General features: G+C 39.5%; 1 protein-coding gene across 2 annotated transcripts in view; it reads left to right on the forward strand.

Annotated features, from left to right (window-relative positions):
- The window catches only part of ITPR2 (inositol 1,4,5-trisphosphate receptor type 2), a 478,853-nt gene that overhangs the window by 76,714 nt on the left and 382,874 nt on the right, over positions 1-19,265 (forward strand). For both annotated transcript variants that reach the window (XM_029955850.1, XM_029955851.1), the window contains exon 3: positions 18,481-18,596. In XM_029955850.1, the coding sequence (XP_029811710.1) occupies positions 18,481-18,596 (116 nt within the window). The remainder of the gene's footprint in view (positions 1-18,480; positions 18,597-19,265) is intronic.

Raw genomic sequence — 19,265 nt, forward strand, 5'->3', positions numbered from 1 at the left:
ATTCTAACAGGTTTGAGGTCATATCTAGGTGGGCAGCACACTATTTTGAAATACTGAGCTTGGCTGAATTGCCTTGATAATCTTCTACTTTCCCCCATGCAGTTCTTATTGGTGAGTGTAAATTCATAAGTGGCCCACGGTTACTTCAGTAATAAAGAAGATAATAGCATCGCCATGTTAAGTTTGTGATGTTCTCAGCAAACCTAGGTAGTGGAAGTCTCTGGAGGAAATCTCCAGACTCCGTTGAAAAAGATGTGTCACTAGCCCAGCCAGCTCTCTGAGGAGGCATGCCACACTGAATAGGACCACGTAGCAGCGAAGGAAAGGTTACATGTTTTTGAGTGGCAAATTGTCAGGTTATTTTTTCCCATTTCCTATTCAAACTCCCGTCCAGTGCTTCCTAAGTAGCATGGAAACACTAGCCCTGTCTTCTGTAAGCTCAGCAAATGTGGGGCATTGGGCTAAGTAGAATGGGCTCATTCTCCAGGTTCCCTCCATTTGCATGCATATTTTATTGGGTCTTCAAAGAAGCAGCTCATGAAGAGCCATGCAAGTGTGTGTGTGTGTGTGTGTGTGTGTGTGTGTGTGTGTGTATGAGACAGAGAGAGAGATTATATTTTGAGCGATTTGTGTTCATTTAGGGTGAATGCGGTGTGATGTTTCATATTTAATCCCACTCTGTGTTTCCCCATGGTTAGGAACTACTGGGTTATTCCAAAGAAATGTAATGCTCAGTCTCCAAATTTGAGGGAGTTGGGAAATAAGCTGGGAGATAAGCATCTATGTGCAAAATAAAGAACAATAAAAACCATCTATAATCATTATTGGGTAGTAAGTATTCTAGGGGTCTGAGGAGGGATTTTTTTGTGATGTGATTTAGTCACAAAGGCTTCTTTGGAAGCATGAGGTTTATGTTTTAGAATTGAATTTCAATTAAGTTAGAATTTATTGAATATCTCCTGTGGCAGTCTCCGTTTTCAGTAATGGGATGAATTAGGAGTGAAAAAAAAGTTGGGTGTGGTTCTTTTTGTATAGTTTAGGTAGAAGCACCTAAATGCTTTTTTCTAATTATGTTCCACAACACATTATGATGTCCATATTGTTGTTATCTTTCTCCTTTTTATTTTTTTTATTTAAAAAATTTTTTTTAATGTTTTATTTATTTTTGATACAGAGAGAGCAGAGCATGAGAGGGGGAGGGGCAGAGAGAGAGGGAGACACAGAATCTGAAGCAGTCTCCAGGCTCTGAGCTAGCTGTCTGCACAGAGCCTGATGCGGGGCTCGAACCCACAAACATGAGATCTGACCTGAGCCGAAGCCGGCTGCTCAACTGACTGAGCAACCCAGGCGCCCCGTCTTTTTCCTTTTTAAAGCAAACATTTCTCAATGGTTGCTTGGTTCAACTGTGATTGAACCTCCTCTCTGTGAGGATTCTGTGAAGGCATTTCTTCTTTCTGGAGCCCTAGCAGGGCACTAAGGGTGCTTCTTCAAGCAGTGTGACTCAGCTGTCTTGGTAGCAATTGTTCTAATGAGACAATAGTTCAACTTCGCAGTGTTGGGCTCTCAAAAAATAATCCTGTACCATTTACTAGATCGTTAGCATATCCAGAATTTCTTCCTCCAATAAACTTTTATGTCTGTGGTTCCGAGGATTGCTTTCGCCTTCTGCCTGGATGCAGTCACCCAGAGTGGGGAACACCACAATGTGTGATCCTTAGAAGTGCAATCAAAACTGTGCATCCGTTGAACCGGCTCATATTTAGTGAAGTCACATCTGCTTTGTGTCTGTGTTTGTTCAGGGATAAAAGGAAAGAAGCACCAAGGCCCCTTTATGCTCTCATGTTTTCATCTAGCAGGCAGGGAGCGCGGGAGGTCTGTTGTTCGTCATTCCTGGATAAGATCAAAGCCCGCCTGTTCTGGCAAAGTCCTTGCTAATCTGCAGGCAGGACAGGCCTCTATGACCCTGGAGAACATTTATAATGCTGCTACCTGGGAAATATCTCTCCCTGCTCGTGGAGCACTCTAGCTGAAAACAGTTGCACCTACTGTCATTGCCTAGTTTTACCAGACAACTTATTCTGATAATTTATAAATGAATAGCATTTTGCCTGCAAAGTGATTTTTCTCCATACTCACATTTTCCTTTTAAAATAGAGTAGTAACTGCTTTCTTAATAAAGCCAAGGAGCTGGTAAGACAAGAAAAAGCATGTTTCCTTTTGCTTTATTGGTTTTCTTTGTTCCTTTTAATTCTTTTATGTTTATTTATTTTTGAGAGAGAGAGAGCGAGCTAGCTTGATCAGGGGAGGGGCAGAGAGAGAGGGAGACACAGAATCTGAAGCAGGCCCCAGGCTCCGAGCTGTCAGCAAAGCCTGACGCAAGGCTCAGACTCACGAGATCATGACCTGAGCCAAAGTTGGATGCTTACCTGACTGAGCCACCCAGGCACCCCACTTTATTGCTTTTCTTACACTGTTTAGGCATCTCATGAATAGGACCCAGTAAACTGCTGGTTCCTGTAACTGTGTCCTATAATGTCAAAATAATTCATATTTAGGACAAAAAAATGTAGATCATACCAAAGGTTGTGGGATTTTATTCAATATCCAGGAATGAATGTAACTAATATCATGCATTTCTTTTACTCAGTTATTCCTGTGTGTGTTCACTCATGTAGGAAACATCCATTGAGCACCTGCTAAGTGCCAGGCACCTATCGCAGGGTGCTATGCCATGTAGGAAAGTAAAGTAACATAGCAGAGTGTGGCTGGGAGGGGTTGCTCTTTGGTGGTGGTAGGGCGGGCCTCCCTGATACTCCAGCAGAGGCCTGAGTAGGAGAGACAGTCAACTCTGCAGACATTATGGGGAAAAGGCAGAGGCAGGGAGCATCCAGGTCAAAGGCCCTGCATAAGTGCCAGTCATAGCGTGCAGGGGGGGGGCTGGGGTGAGATGGCGAGGGGCCTGAGGGTAGCAAATGAAGTCAGGAAGATTGTCGGGGGTGGTGGAGGTCGAGGCCGTTGTCTGGTTTTGAGCAGAAACAGACTGGACCTGACTTGTGTTTTAATCAGCTTAACGATAACCCACAACCCTCGGACCAACTTGACTTGTGTTTTAATAGACTCACTCGCTGCCATGTGGAGAGTTAGCTGGCAGAGGAGAGGGGTAGGTGTGGAAACACGGAGCTGGTTAGGAGGATTTAACCATAGCCAGGGGAGAAATTATGGCCGTCTGAATTAGGCTGAGGAGTCGGTGAGAAATCAGATTCTAGATATATTTTAACTGTCTTACAGAGATTTTATTTTGTGGGACTTGAAGTGCAAGAGACGGGAGACACCCAAGGCTGGCTCTTGAATTTGTAATCAAGGCGCCTGTTCAACCCTCCGCCCTTGTGATTTATGTTGTTGCATGAAGGAGCAGTTTGTTCTTTTTCATTACTGCTTTAGGATTCCGTTCTATGAACATACCACAGTTTATCCATTCTCTAATTGCTGGTCATTTCAGTAGTTTGCAGTTTGGGAGCTATGATGAACAGTACTGCTGTGAACATTCTTTACATGTCTTTTAGTGGGCAGAAGCAGTCATTTCCCCGGGGTCGATACAGAGAAGTGGGGTGCAATGTTGTTCTTTCTCTTTCCCCACATTCTGGCACGCTTGCTCACCCTGGTGCTGGGCGCTCCTGTGGCTTCTTGCGGGCCCGCTCTAGCAATTCTTCCCTGCCTGGGCACACTCTTGGGACTGACTTTCCTTTTTTTCTGTTCCCTCTCCAGCATCTTGTAACAATCTTTCTTTATGAATTTTTTTTTCTTCTTGATTAACAAGGCAGAGTTTAGCTCATGCCTGCTTACGACTCACTATGTTTATACAGTTAAAAGCAGGGGAGCTTAAGATGATTTATATTTGCACATTTTCTTACAGTAGTAGTTGCTACAGGTTTCTGAGGGGTGTAGATCCCTCCCTCTCTCAATGGGATAAAAGCTATAGGTTCTCTGATAGAAAATGCACCTGTGAAAACACATACTTTTTCTTATAAATTTTCTTTCACTTTTGGGGGGTTTATGGTCCTTCACAAAACTGTGGGTTCATGGTTCCTAGATAAGACTCTTTTCTGTTTTGTAATCCCTTAGAAATGTGTCGGTACCTCAGTTTACCCCGACTCTTCGAGATCTTCTGCTCTGAGCTGTCATTGTCAACAGACGTAAGACATACAAAGGACCATATATGCATAGATATAAAACTGACTAATACAGAGAGTCTGACCTACCCGGCAAAGGAGATAAGAATTACTAGCACTGAGAAAAGTCATTGTAATGATTGTAGAATCCTCATGCTTTTCAGTTCTGCAGTCCTTTGAAGAACGTTCCTAACTGTATCTGTCTTTCACCACTCTTGTTAAACTGTATAACTAGAGTTTCAAAGAAATGAAATGCAGTGCAACTGGACCCTCCCAGGCTGAGAAGGCCTTGCCTTGGCCTCAGGGACAGCTGGCATGCGATTGGGATGTGCACGCCTCCTGTTCCCTCCCTCACCAGAACCTGCCCCTCCCCAGCCTGGGCGCGTTTCCTGTAGTTTCTTAGTGTGTGCATGGTTGGGTGCTACTGCAGCACAGTACAGAGTTCGTGGAAAAGAATGGAAGAGAACATATGTGGGCTAAATGAAGCACACGATTAAATAGGCCATAATAAATTCGATATTTTTTGGAAAAATGAACATTTTTGGTTTAAAAACTTACTGGTTTGAAATGTTTTACATAAGTAATAGGAAAGTACAAAGTGAAGGTCATTTCTCTTTGTCGGTGCCCGTTTCCATTCTGCAAGGAGGGCCACTGTCACTCGTTTACCTTTCCAAAGTTTTTATCAAGCTTGGAAAAGCAGGTGGTGGATCTGTTTGTTTTTGCTGTATTGGGATCACATTACACTGTGCTGTGCGGCTCTGTCTCCCACCTTGCAGGGTAGCACAGACATGCTTTTGTGCATGGGCTGTGTTGGTGCTGGCTCATCTTCCTCTTACTTTGTCTTCCTTTTCTAAGGCGCTGGTTTTCCTTTCCTTGTTTTTAAAGTGATGAGCTGGTACCCTAGCCTTCAAAGATGACCACAAAGTACTTTTTTTTATAACTGTGAACTCTTGGATTTTAACATATTTGATGTGCTTTGGTCCGATTCAGTCATTAGCCTGGATGCTTTGATAGTCTCATCTTTGTTCAGTGTGAGACTTCCCAAGTCTTTTTGATGTGACTCAGTGATTAGAGTTGAATTCCTCACTGTCACATATGACGAGACATTCTAGCCTGTTCTTTTCCCCAAGTTAAAGTTAAATTTTGGAATAAAGCTCAATTTTACTTTGTGCTGTGTTTAGGAAGTTTGGTCTCACTAGGTTAACCAGATCTATCTGCTGCACCCCTGGGTGTGCCTTATCAGCCAGTCATCAAATATGTTTGAGCACTTATGTGCAGGGAAGCCAGCTCAATCCTGTTATGGGAGCAAACAAGTCACCCCAGTTCTTGCTCCCTTACCAAGCAAACTACAGTGCAAACAACAAAAATGAGTCCTTATTATTCCTTTAACACTTATCTTTTATCTCAAGAATATTTTTGGGAAACTACTGATCCATGGAAAGGAATGCAATTGAAAGCCATATACAAATACGGTAATTTATTTTATTTTTCAGTTTTATTGTACAATAATTTACATATAGTAAAATCCACTCATTTGAAATGCTCAGTTCAATGAGTTTTAGTAAATGCATTTGGTTATGTAACCAACACTACAATCAGTCTTCTATTACCACAAAAAGCGTCCTCTTTTTATAGCCATTCTTTGTTCCCACCCTATTTCCAGGAAGCCATGGATCATCTTTTGGATGCTATACTTTCGCCTTTTCTAGAATTTCCTATAGATAGAAATTTGTGTTTAGCTTCTTTCACTTACTAGGATGTTTTTGAGATGCCTCTATGCTGTTGCATCTATCAGTAGTTCTTTTTCTTTTTTCTTTTTTTTCCTTTTTGCTGAGTAGCATTCCACTGCTGAGATTTACCATGACATTTACATATTCAGTTGGGTTGTCCCCTTCCCACCCCCTGTCCCAACCTTTTTGGGCTATTATGAATAATGCTAAGATGAACATTGCAAACAAGGGTTTGTGTGGACATATGTTTTAATTCCCTTGAGTAGATGGTGGGGGATGGGGGAATCTTAGGTATATGTTTAACTTTTCAAGAATTACCAATCTATTTTTCAAAGTATTTGAACCAGTTTGCATTCATCCCACGAATGAGGGTATGAATGTGTATGTGTGTCAGGCGTCCGGGGTGCGGTTCCTCACATCTTCCCCAACATGTGTTGTTGCATTCCTTTTAATTGTAGCCTTTCAAGTCAACATGTAGTTTATGCACTGGGGTTTTATTTATTTTTTAAAAGTTTATTTATTTATTTTGAAAGAGAGCATGGGAAAGTGCTAGGGCAGGAGAGGGGCAGAGAGAGAGAGGGAGAGAGAGAATCCTAAGCAGGTTCTGTGCAGTCAGTGCAGAGCCCAATGTGAGGCTCGATCTCACAAAACTCAAGATCATGACCTTAGCCAAAACCAAGAATCAGACACTTAACTGACTGAACCACCCGGGCACCTCTGTAATTGAGGTTTTAATTTTTATTTCCCTAATGACCAAAGATGTTGACTATATTTTCATGTGCTTGTTGGCCTTCCATATATCTTTCCTTTGTGGTGTCTGTTCATGTTTTATTGGGTTGTATGTGTTCTTTATTGGGTCGTAAGAGTACTTCATATATTCTGAATCCAAGTCCTTGGGTAGATATATGTTATGCTTTTGCAACTTAGTTTTAAGTTTAATTTTAAAAACTGTCTATTTTTGAGAGAAAGAGAGAGAGGAAGAGAGAGAGATGAACAGGGGAAGGGCAGAGAGAGAGAGGGAGACACAGAATCTGAAGCAGGCTCCAAGTTCTGAGCTGTCAGCACAGGGCCTGCACGGGGCTTGAACTTGTGAACCATGAGATTATGACCCGGGCTAGAGTCAGATGCTTAGATTGAGCCAGCCAGGTGCCCCTTAAGTTCAATTTTGATAAGAAAATATTTGATTCATCTACATTCTTATTTGAAATTCAAAAGATATAATCTTACTGAACAAAATCGTAAGCACAATTTTATAATCATGCAAAGGAGAAAGAAAGAAAAGAGGAGTAAAGAGAAAGTTCAGAGAAGAAATAAAGGAAACATTGGGGAAAGACTGAAATAAGAAAACAAGAAGGAAGAAAATGATTAGGAAAAGGAAAGAACTAGACAAAATAAAAAAATGGGATGAGAGAAATCCCAAGATACGGAGGAAGAGAACAATACACACACTTGAAGTTATAGAGGAGAAAGGAGAAATAGATATGAAAGGGGAAGACAAAAAAATGCAGGGAGAAGGAAATGCCACAAGTGTTTCTTCTAGTTCCCTTGTCTTGCCTCCTGCATCAGCTAATCTGAACTCCTCTCTCGCTTCAGACTTCTCAGGTCCAGCCTGATTTCTGGAAGTCTCACTTTCCCTCCCAGCTCCCAGTTCTTCAGTATTTTGCTATTCCAACTTCCAGACAAACAAAATAGCTGGGTTGTGTGTGTCCCTTCCATGTCCAGAGTGTAAAAGCACAGACTCTGAAGTTAGATGTTTAGCTTTGAATCATAGCTCTGTTACTTGCTAACTCTGTGACCCTGGGCGCACCTAACCTTCAAGCTCCAGTTTGACCATCTGTAAAGTAGGCATGGGAGCACCACCTGTCTCCAGTTTCTCTATGAAGATGAAAGAATCCATGTGAAGCTCTTATCATAGTACTTGGTTATTGAATGTTAGCAGCTAGTGGTGTGTGTGTGTGTGTGTGTGTGTGTGTGTGTGTGTTGGGGGAGGAGGTATTTCTTGATTATCATTCCTTCTACCTTTGGTTCTTTGTTCGTCTTCTTTTAATCTGGGAGTATCTTAGCAAACTAAAATATTTAAGTGATGGAATATCACAACAAGCATCATGCTTCTGGAACTCCAAGATGTAAACACAACTGTGTTTGCTCATCTGGAATGTAAAGTTGGAAGTAATAATAATGAATATTTATGTAGTGCTTTAACTTTGAGCATTTCACCCTAGTATTGACAGATATTTAGTACAAGACCTACAGGGTGCAGGGCTGGGACTTCCCAGTCTCTGTAATAGGGACCTGCCAAACAAAACCATGGTGTGGTAAACATAGCTGAGGAAAGTGAGAAGTCTGAGATTTTTATCAGTAAATACTGGACATGAACCCTACCCTTTCATGCCAGTCACCTCTGCCACAATTGCCATCATTAAACAGAAGGTAGGATTTGGAAGGGGCTCCTTCCTGATGCAAGATCCCTTCTGTAGCATTTCTCATCTCCCTCTGCATGAACAGTATTGTAAAAGTTTATGTGCCTGTGATTAATTTGTATTTTTTTGACTTTTCCAATTGCTAGAAATATTTTCCTTACACTTATTTTTTTAATGTTTATTTATTTTGAAACAGATAGAGAGAGCAAGAACAGGATAGAGGCAGAGAGAGAAGGAGACAGAGAATCCCAAGCAGACTCTGTGCTGTCAGTGCAGAGCCCCACACGGAGCTTGATCCTACAAACTGAGATCATGACCTGAGCCAGAATCAGGAGCTGGAGGCTTAACCAACTGAGCCACCCAGGCGCCCCTCCTTACACTTATAAATATTCTTACACACTGAGAAAATTTGCTTTGGTCCTGGATCAATGTGGGAAAAAAAATGTCTTCCTCTTTTACATGTAGACCATCAGCTATATAATGTGAGATTATGCCTACTCTTTGTTATCTCTCTTAGACAACATTTCCTAGTTCTTACCATTGTCCTCAGAGAACATGACTTTTTATTTTGCTTGCTTTCCCATTTGCCTAACTTTGGAGGTAATTTGTTACACATTTTAAGTGGCATCTATAATTGAGCCTAATATTCTGAGTACAATTGAGCCCAACAATATTCCTACTTCCTCTGGCTGCAATTCCATTCTTCTGTAAGTCAGCCTAAAAATGGCTGCATCAGCTTTCAGCTGTTACATCACAGTGTTCATTTATTGTATTTGGGGTGATCATGTACTTTATCGTGTAAGCCAGGACACTGAGAGTGAAAGGGCACACAGTTAATAACTAGGCTCAGGCCACAGGCATAAACCAGAGTTGTCCTGGGTGGGGATGTATGGTCACTGCAATTATATTAACTTGAAATCAAGCCTAAGGTCTAGGCCTTTTTTTTTTCTTTTCTTTTTCTGCTAATAGCCCTTTGGTTCTCTTCTATCATGCACTTAAGCATTTGTTTGTTTTTTAACATAAATGCAGAACATTATACGTAGGCTTGTTTACAATTTAATTGTGTTGATGTTTGCCCTTGTAGAGATGATAAAATCTAGATTTTTATCTGTCAAATTAGCTAGTGCTTTCTCTGTCAGCTGAAAATGTGATAAGCTTTCCTGTATTTTCTTCCCGGTCATTGGTAATGACTAGGGTGCCTTCCTCAAGCCTGTGCACCAATCCACTCAACCTCCGGGAGCTGTCAGGCTTAGGCTCTAAACTGAGAGCCAGGGTCTTAGCTGTTCTCTTCTCAGGCATTTGCCTTTCAGTAGGAGACAGAAAAGACTGTTAAACCTTTCAGAACAGAAAGAATCGATTCTAATGGTTGTTTCTCAGGTGTCTTGACAGGAGTTTCCTTGTGCAGATGCTGAGCATTTTCCATATACCAGATAATAGGTGCTGAATATAGAGTTACATGCAGACATGGTAACTAATACAGGGTAGGTGCGCTAGTGAAGGCAGAGGTTAAGCAGAGTGGGGGTAAAAAAGAGGAAGACAGTTTTAACAGGGCATCTTCCTATTGCGTTGTAATTGCCTACATGAAAGTTTGACCTGGCAGTTAATAAAAGGATAGTTTTTGTGGCTTTCAAAAGTCATTTGTAGAGCAAATAAACATTCCTTTGGTGGTCTTCTCTCCTCTTGACCACAGGATTTCTTTCTCTGTGTGTCTCTCTCCTATTATATATAGAATATATCTATTATACATACATTATATACTTATATAATGTAGATATTATACATTTGTATTAACTTATATAATATGTATGCATGTAATTTGTATTTGTATAATACATAATGGATACAAATATAATGCATTTGTATATATATAATATATATATATTTTAAATTTTCAGTTCTGTTAACCTTAATTTGTGCACGTTTACTCCTTTAGAATAGTGACTTTCAAACACATTTTGTTGCATCTGTCAGTGAGAAATACATTTTATATAGTAAGCCAGCACACACACACACACACACACACACACACACACAGCAGAAACAAGTTCCTTGAAAGGATACTTGCTATTTACAGTGTCCTTTATTTCCCTTCCCATTCCATTCTTGTTGCATTCCATCTCACTTCATTCAAAAAGGGCTGATTGAAACCATATAAATTATTTCAAACCTGGTTTGCACAATTACAGTTTGTAAAACACTGTTGTAAACTTATTATCCATTGTTGACTCCTAAATTGTCTGTAGAGGTAGATGCTTTTATCATGGCAGTAATCAACAGAAAGTTGGTCTCACTTGGGCATAAATCAGCAATGATAATGATGATTAGGACTCCATCTGTTTTGTGCATGTGGACAAATCACTGCCCACAAAAGACCTAGTACAACGAACTAGTTTTGTTTTAGGTTTTTTCATATGAGAATAGTAGTTAATTCAGTACCTAGACAATGAACAGCAAGCAAATTCTTTAGTCTTTTTTTAAAATAATTTTTTTGGTACTCCTAGAAGTTTAGTATCTCTTGAAGTATGGAACCAGGGAAAGCTAGACTATCATATTTTGTGTTTGGAGAAATAGAGTGCCTCTGTTACATTGTGGTGGGCTTTGAAGACAGATTGGTGTGGATTAAGTCTAAAAACTAGTTTTGACACTTTAGGCTAGATTTCTTTTCATTCATAAAACTAGTGCTTACCTCAAAAGGTGTTTAGGAGAATTAGGGGTGCCTGGGTGACTCAGTGTTAAGCATCTGACTCTTGATTTCAGCTCAGGGTATGATCTCATGGTGGAGAGATGAGCCCCACGGAGGGCTCTGTGCTGACGGTGCGGAAACTGCTCCAGATCTCTCTCTGCCCCTCCCTGCTTGCATGTGCACATAGAAGTACGCTCTCTCTCAACATAAATAAACTTAAAAAAATCATAAAGTTTGTTTATTTTGAAAGAGAGAGGGAGAGAGAGACTCTGAAGAAGGCTCCTCACTGTCAGCACAGAGCTCCATGTGGGGCTCAGCCCCACAAACCGTGAGATCATAACCTGAGTTGAAATCAAGAGTCAGATGCTTAAATGAGTAAACCACCTAGGTACCTCTAAATAAATAAACTTTAAAAAAGGGTTTTTAGGAGAATTAAATGAGGAAAGGTATGCAATAACTTCTGATATGTAGGAGGTACTATGGAAATATACACATAAAAATACAAATAAACATATAAAACATATATAAAACTATTGTATGTATCTATTCATATTCTATTTGTATATACATATACACACATTTATGTATGTATAAATTCACTTCTAGTGTTTTCAGACTTGATATTTGTGTAATTGAGTTCAGAAACTTGCATTTAGATTTCTGAATCAGCCTGTTTTTGACAGTCTTGATTATCAGTGTTAATATGACACTTTGAGAAGGGCATAATTGATTAAATATTAAACATGATTTTCTGATATAAATTTCACTTATGTGCAGTATAATGGTTTACTTAGTGTTAAAATTTAAACCTTGACCAGAATGAAAATTAGCATTGATGCATTTGAATTTTATTTTTCCCCCACTCCAAATGAAGCAACATAACAGTCATTTGTTTTTGAATATTTACCCATTAATGTATGAATCAAGTGATTAATGTTTTTGAGACTAACATTCCTATAGATGTTTTAACAATTTCTTAATTACCTATGCCTATGTGACATATTTCCCATGTTCATTAGTTTCTTTTGAAGTATTACAGCTGTTATAGACATGCTTATATATCTTTATGACATTTCTCTAGACATTATATTATGTTGTAAGACTATGGTAAGAAAGAAACTGAGACACAGCTCACTCTCTGACCACTGCATATACTTGCTAAATACATTAGTAACTGCTTTAATAAATACTTTACCAGGTCAACCTTTAACAACCTTTAACATCTATTGTGAAGAAGTATTCTTAGTATTTGGTAATAAGAATGAAATTTTTTGAGGATGTCTTAAGTAATAATCACACCAAAGATGAGCGCGAGATGTCAGATGGATTCTCTCTTCACATACTTAGGCTATTGTGTAGAAGCCAGATTAGATTTGTTTTTACTTTTTTTTTAACGTTTATCATTTTTGAGAGAGAGAGAGAGACAGAGCATGAGGGGGGAGGGGGATGCAGAAAGAGAGGGAGACACAGAATCTGAAGCAGGCTCCAGGCTCTGAGCTGTCAGCATTGAGCCTGATCTGGGGCTGAACTCACTAACTGTGAGATCATGACCTGACCCAAAGTTGGATGCTCACCCAACTGAGCCACCCAGGCGCCCCAGATTAGATTTTGTCCTAATTTGCCTGGAGGTGTACGTGTAGAATTATAATAGCTTTACAAGTGAGACAGATTTTGCCTCTGTATGACAAACCTGCTACCAAAAAGTGCCATCACACGGTGACAGCTATTGAATTGGGTTCAGAGGATCTTAGTCCAAATTCCAGCTTGATTCCTTTCCAACTGTGTGGTCTTAAGAAAAATCTTAAGATGTGTGTTCAGCCACATGTAGGATGCTTGGATGCCTTTCCAAGTGACTGGCCTATTGGTGGTAGGGAAGGTAGGCCACACTTGGTTTGCTCATTACAGTTTACTCTCTGGGATTAGGAAGAAACAATCCCAGTTAATTCTCAGGGTCTCAAATAATCTTTACTACCAGTTTGTAGGACTCTTTGAAGTATACAAAGTGTGGTTGAACTTGTTCATATTTATAATTTATTTTGATTTAGATATTTTATCATGATTGGCCTAGGCAACTTACTCTGAGTTTTTGCTTTTTTATCTCAGAGAAGGAAAAGGTTGGATTTTATCTGAAGCCCCTTGGAATACTGACATTTTAGCAGTATACAAGCCTGCAACTTTAAAAGGCTATATCTCTCTTCAGGAGTAAATTAGCTGACTTTTGCCTAGAGGAAGTTATCCGGCATTTTCATGGTTGCCCTCCTAGGTATTGTGATAAATCTTAATATTTGCAAACACCTCTAATAAGTTTTCTCTGGCCTTCTTAATATTCTAGAGGACACTTTCCCTCTTATAGGCCCTCTCTACACTTGGGTTAGGCCAGGGTCAGGGGAGGTCGATGTTTGGTTTGAAATTTCCACGCCTAAGCAAAACCAAACACACTCCTTGTAAAAACACACTCTAAACAGTTTTATACAAACATTGTATTTCAGGATACTTTCTTAGAGAAACTGAAAGAGAAAAGAATGCTACTCTTACATTTTCAGCTAATGAATGTGTACCTGTCTTCTGACCAACTCTGAATTCTAATTCCTAGTGTCCAATGGCCTTTTGTGTGCCTGTCCCGTACTGTAGGGAGAGTTTTCTTACTACTTTTCATTTTATCATTGGGAAGGTCCCATAATATTCATTGAGCTGTGCCGCATCCTGTTTGTATCTTAAAGAGAAAAAGGAAGGCTTTAGACGCCCTCCCTCCCCACCTTTCTCCATGTGGAAATAAAGCCCTTGGCAACCATGTTCCCTGTAGTCAGTATGAGGTAATTTTACAAGCTACCATGAAAGAGTCATTTGTTGAATGCCTGCCTTGTGATAGGCATTTGCTGATGGTTTAATATGTCTTGCATCATTTAAATCTTACAACATGTTTCTGAGGGAAGAGAAATGAAACAAAGTTTTCTTTCCACCATTACCAAAGGAAGTTGCTGGCCATTACATAACTTACACTTTGCATCTAGCAGCTCCAAATGGAGTCCTGTAGTTTCTGGAGATGTAGAAACTGCCTTAGATACAAATATTTTAGAAAGTGCTTTTACAGATACAAAGCAAAACATTTCAAAACTATTTAGATACATGGTGTAAGTGGAGGTTTAGACCGTTTTCCTGCCAGATTTACGTAAAATCGTGTGGGAAAGTTACTTCTTTGATATCCACGTTATGTGCTCCACACTGTTTGAATAGCTTTCATATTTTGTAGTGGAGAAACCACTGGCATTTATAAGCAGGCTAATGCTATCGAATCTTTCAGTTTAAAGGGAACACCCCTAAGATGTTTAATATCCTTCCAGAGCTGTAAAAAAAAGTTCTAATTCTAAGGCATTGTTCTTTTAATATTGCTGGACTGAATATATCATGATTTGTTGGATTACTAACATTTCCTGAACTTCTGTATTTTTGCACAATTGTTGGCCTTAAGTCCTTAGGTTAAGCTTTTTAGAGAATCTAACTCACATTGCTTCCTTTTATTTGTGCTTTTAGTGTTTGCTCCATGAGCCAAACTTCCTTTTTCAAAATTATTCTTTGAGTCTCGAAAAACTGAAGCAAATGTTGTCAACTAATTCCCAAATGACACGGAGCCACTTTCTAATTAGAAACCCCTCTGAAAGCTTTTTCTTATATACCTTTGAATTTAGAGAATGAACAGACCAAGGAATACTAGAGGGCAGCGTGTGGAGGGGGCAGCTGAGAGAGGGCAGCTCTGAAATAGCGGGATTCCTATTGTGGAGGAGGAGTGTGGGACGGGTCAAAAGCTCCACCCTTGCAGTGATAGGCCTTGCACCTGCATATTTTAAAAGGCATTGCATGGTGTAGAGATTGCCTCCTCTGCTCACTGCCGTCCTATTTCAGGGAATTCAAGAATTGCAAACAATTACACACCGTGGCGTCTCTTAAACCACAGGTGCGTATGCTTGTTGTGGATTAGGCATTTCTGGTGTGTGTTCAGGCTCAGTCTGAGACCTGTACTTCTTGTTGCTCTTTGCTGGGAGCTCTGTGAGGGTTTAGTCATCTCTTAATCTCAGTGAAGCTACTGCTGAATGGATGAAGCAATGAAGCAATATTAATAATAATATTGTACATTTATAAGAAGGCTTTAAAATTCACAGAGTGCTTTCACACAGATTTTCATTCTGTGAATCTCAGCAGTCCTGTAAGTTAGGTGTGGCAAATATTATTAACACCTTTATTATGCAATCAATTTAGAACCAGACAAAATATGTGACTGGCCCAAGACCAGTAGATTTTTTGTTTCCTAAAAGAGGAAGAGAGAATTCAACACACAAACACATGCACATTCACACACACACACACACACACACACACACACCCATCACCATCACCACCATCAACAAGAAAAGCATTTGTACAGAAGTCTGTGTATGCCCTACATTCTTTCCCATCAACCAAAATAGTCCTGCGATACTCGTTCCCACACAGAAATGGATCGGTTATTTATTTACTGTATACGAAATGAGATGTGATCCGTGGGAGGCTGCTGAGGATGACCGTAGAACCAAAGCTCTGAAAGCAGGAAGCGCTTTTGAAATTGGAGCTTTTGAAATTGCATCTCAGACACAGAGTGTGGAAGCTGGTTCACCTGGCTGTCTTCATTTTCTCTCCTCACCTCTCCTCAGCCCACATCTTGGGTTATTAAGCTTGTTGGTTCTGCTGCTTTCTCTGAAATCTGTGGCTATCCCCCAGCTACCATGCAGCTCAAACTCAGATCCCCATTGTCGCCCAGAGCGCTGGCAGGGGGCTTTCCACTGGTCTGTTTGCCGCTCGGTCACATCATCTTTCATATGCTGTAAGAGCTTAAAATCCTTTAAGAGTTTGACATTTTCCTTGGGATAAAGTCCATTCTCCTAATCCAGCACATGGGACTCCACAGACTCTGACTGCACCAACCACTCCATTCTCATTTCACAGCCGGGCCGTAGTTTTCCTGTATGCTTGTCAGGTCTTTTGACGCTCTCCTTCTCTGCCTCTGTCCTGGCAGTTGGCTCTGTTTGGCATGCCCCCGTGCATGTGAGCCCCGTTGCCCATGTGCTGAATTGAGGTTATTTCTTTCAAACATGCTTTGTATCTTCTCCTTTGGGTGGACTATTCTGACCTTCCTGGTGAAGTTGGCCACATGCAACTTTGTGCCCCCTGGTATCTTTTCTTGAGCTCCATTGTGAAACTGCCAACACATGGTAGACGTGAGACTGTGAATGTTTTGGAGACAGCACCTGATTCTTAGCACCCAGTAGCACAGCCAGACCAGTCAACATGGTTTGGCTAAATGTTTGGCTTCACTTCACAATAACGTCAGCCACAACAATCAGGACCACGACACACACAGTCTGTTTGCCAGTTACCCAAAGATACCACTAATTAGAAGTGCTACTGAAGTGATCTAGAATTTAGCGAAAATATTTTCTCCCTTAGGGGACCATTTCCTAGTCAACTTAATTAGGGATCTGAAGTAATGGAGAGGAACACAATTTTTCCCTTTTCTTTTCATGCTTGGGTGGAATCAGAAGTACAGACTTCAGATTATGGAGTTTAGTTCCACTTGAATATGGATTTCTGTTTTTGCTTCACTAACACAATGTATAATTCAGTCACTTGCCTGGTACAGGACAGTCAGAATAGTCTGTTGTATTAAATTGGGAACATTCTTTTGGTGGTAACAGTGAACAACCTCCATATTGATGCTTGAAAAAAATTGTATATTCTTTTTATAGTTACTAATATGTAGGGAATAAATTCTTGGCCTTATAAAATACATTTCCAAGGGAAACAGTTTTTAGGTCTTGTTATTTGGTTTTCAGACACATGTGCCAAGTGGTGATCCCTGTATCATACTATAATTGTGATGGTCTCTCAGCTTACTTTTAGCGGTGTCTTTTAGGTGTCTGTTTCTTGCTATGTATAAAATGTTTACTCATCCACATCAGTTAAGCCAGGAAATTAGCAATTAGTTTTCTCTAGCCTTTATGTGTATGGAGGGGGAGACCAATCAATAGAATTTGTGTTTATGATTACAAGTTATAGAAAAAGTCATTATTTCTTCTGTGTTTTTAAGATTTCTTAAAAAATTACAGTCATATTTCCTTCTTATATTTATTGATTTTGAAAGAGAGAGAGAGATTGAGAGAGAGGGACAGTGGAGGGAGGGGCAGAGGGGTAGAGAGAGAAAGAGAGAGAGAGAGAATCCTAAGCAGCTTCATTCCCAAAGTGGAGCCTGACATGGGGCTTGATCCCACAAACCATGAGATCATGACCTGAGACAAAATCAAGAGTTGGACACTTAACCAACTGAATCACCCAGGCACCCCTATGGGTCATATTTCTTGATTATTTATGCCTTCAGAACCATAAGAGAGATTTGAAGAGATCAAGTCCACCATTTAATTTTGTAATTATTTTAATAGAGAATAATAGAATGAGTGTGTGTATATATATAGCCAAGAATGTGGCTAAAGTAGGTATTTCAGTTGACTGAATTTTATTTGTGTTATACATATTAAAAAAATGAGAGTAACCTTAAATATTAACATATCAACCAAAATAAAGTACATTTATCATATTGAATTAATATAATTTTTTGTCAAAAAAGTGAAGATAGTATTTGGATTATCTGTATCACTACTCCTTTATCATAGAATATTGGGAGTTGATCTTTATTCTAGATTGTAGTCCATTTCACAAACATACAAAATCATTAGTGTATGGAAGAATTGTTTCCTCAAATTTTTAATTTCCTCTTTAAAAAGAAAAATATATATTTAGCTTACTATTGACCTATATTATATTGACTTTGAGATATAATCAACTAGATTATTCCACTATGTTTTCCTATCTTGATATTTAGTAGTCGAGTTAGGACTAGAATCTTAGTTTAGTGTTGTTGTTTTGCTTTGTTTTTCCCTCATAACACACTGCATCTCAGAGTCTACATCACGTTCACCCCAGGTATGTGGAAACTTGGACAATGCATGACTGAAATGTGTTTTGTTGTAATTGATTGTTTCTACTTCTTGAATCACTTTGGCTGTCAAAGATACATACCATGAATACATAACTAATGGTGCAAGGTCAGGTAAGGCAGTGAACATCACTAATCTTATTCTCTTCACTTTCTAAGACCAGGTTCTCCATTATAATTAAGAAGTACCTTATACTGTAATGATTACATTGACATGATTTTTAAATAAATCACACTAACTGGTATACTTTAAAAAACTGAAACTAATGAAGAAGAGGGTATTTTAACAGTCTAAATAATTATTTGGAAAGAATGTTATAGGGGGAGTTTGAGTTGATTGGGAGATAGGCCCAATCTTTCTACTCAGGGACTGCAAGATTCCAATGCTGGTCTATAAGGAAAATAAGAAATGTTGGTTGCCTTAGTTACAGTGTTTTTGTTTGTTGCTTTGTCATAGACTGCCTCTTTAAGGTGTGCCCTATGAACCGATATTCTGCCCAGAAACAATATTGGAAAGCTAAGCAAGCCAAACAGGGGAACCACACAGAGGCAGCCTTGCTGAAGAAATTACAGGTAAGGGCCAGGCTGCCGTTTATCTGGCTTAGGCTAGACCAAGAATAGCAATAACAAGCGATCTGTTTTGTATCTTAGTGATTCCACTTAATGCACAGAGATCTTAGAATAGACATAGCAACACACTGAAAGTCAAAAGGACTTTTAAGCTATAGGATGTGACCACTGATTTCCTGGCATGTAGCTAATATATTTCTGCTGCTGATTTTTAGGGTGTGCCACACTAATTCAAAGATTCATATCAAACTGGAAACCATTCATAATCTCTGTAGAAGTATCAGATCCAGTTATATTTTACTTGGCATCATACTTAATTTTTTTTTTTCTAAAAGACTAGAAAAAGAATTGAAAGTCTGTTGCTTCTGGTTTGGGCTGAATGTAAATTTGATAGAACTTAAATTTTGCATTATTAAAATTCCTGTTACTTTTGGAATTGAAACTATTTGAGACTTTGAAATTCACCTACTACTTCTATATTCTGTTTGGTTGTCGGACAATATTCCTTCTGAAACTAGTTTTAGAAGATCAAAGAGCCTAGTACTTTTCTGAAATTTTCAACAGAAGCATCCCAAGATATTTTTGGCCACATTCCAGCATTACCCTGAGAGAATGATCATACTATATTATAATCATTTAGGTGTTGGTCCTCCCCCACTCAGCCCCAAGAGT

The sequence above is a fragment of the Suricata suricatta genome, chromosome 10, assembly GCF_006229205.1.
Source record: "Suricata suricatta isolate VVHF042 chromosome 10, meerkat_22Aug2017_6uvM2_HiC, whole genome shotgun sequence".
Taxonomy (NCBI): domain Eukaryota; kingdom Metazoa; phylum Chordata; class Mammalia; order Carnivora; family Herpestidae; genus Suricata; species Suricata suricatta.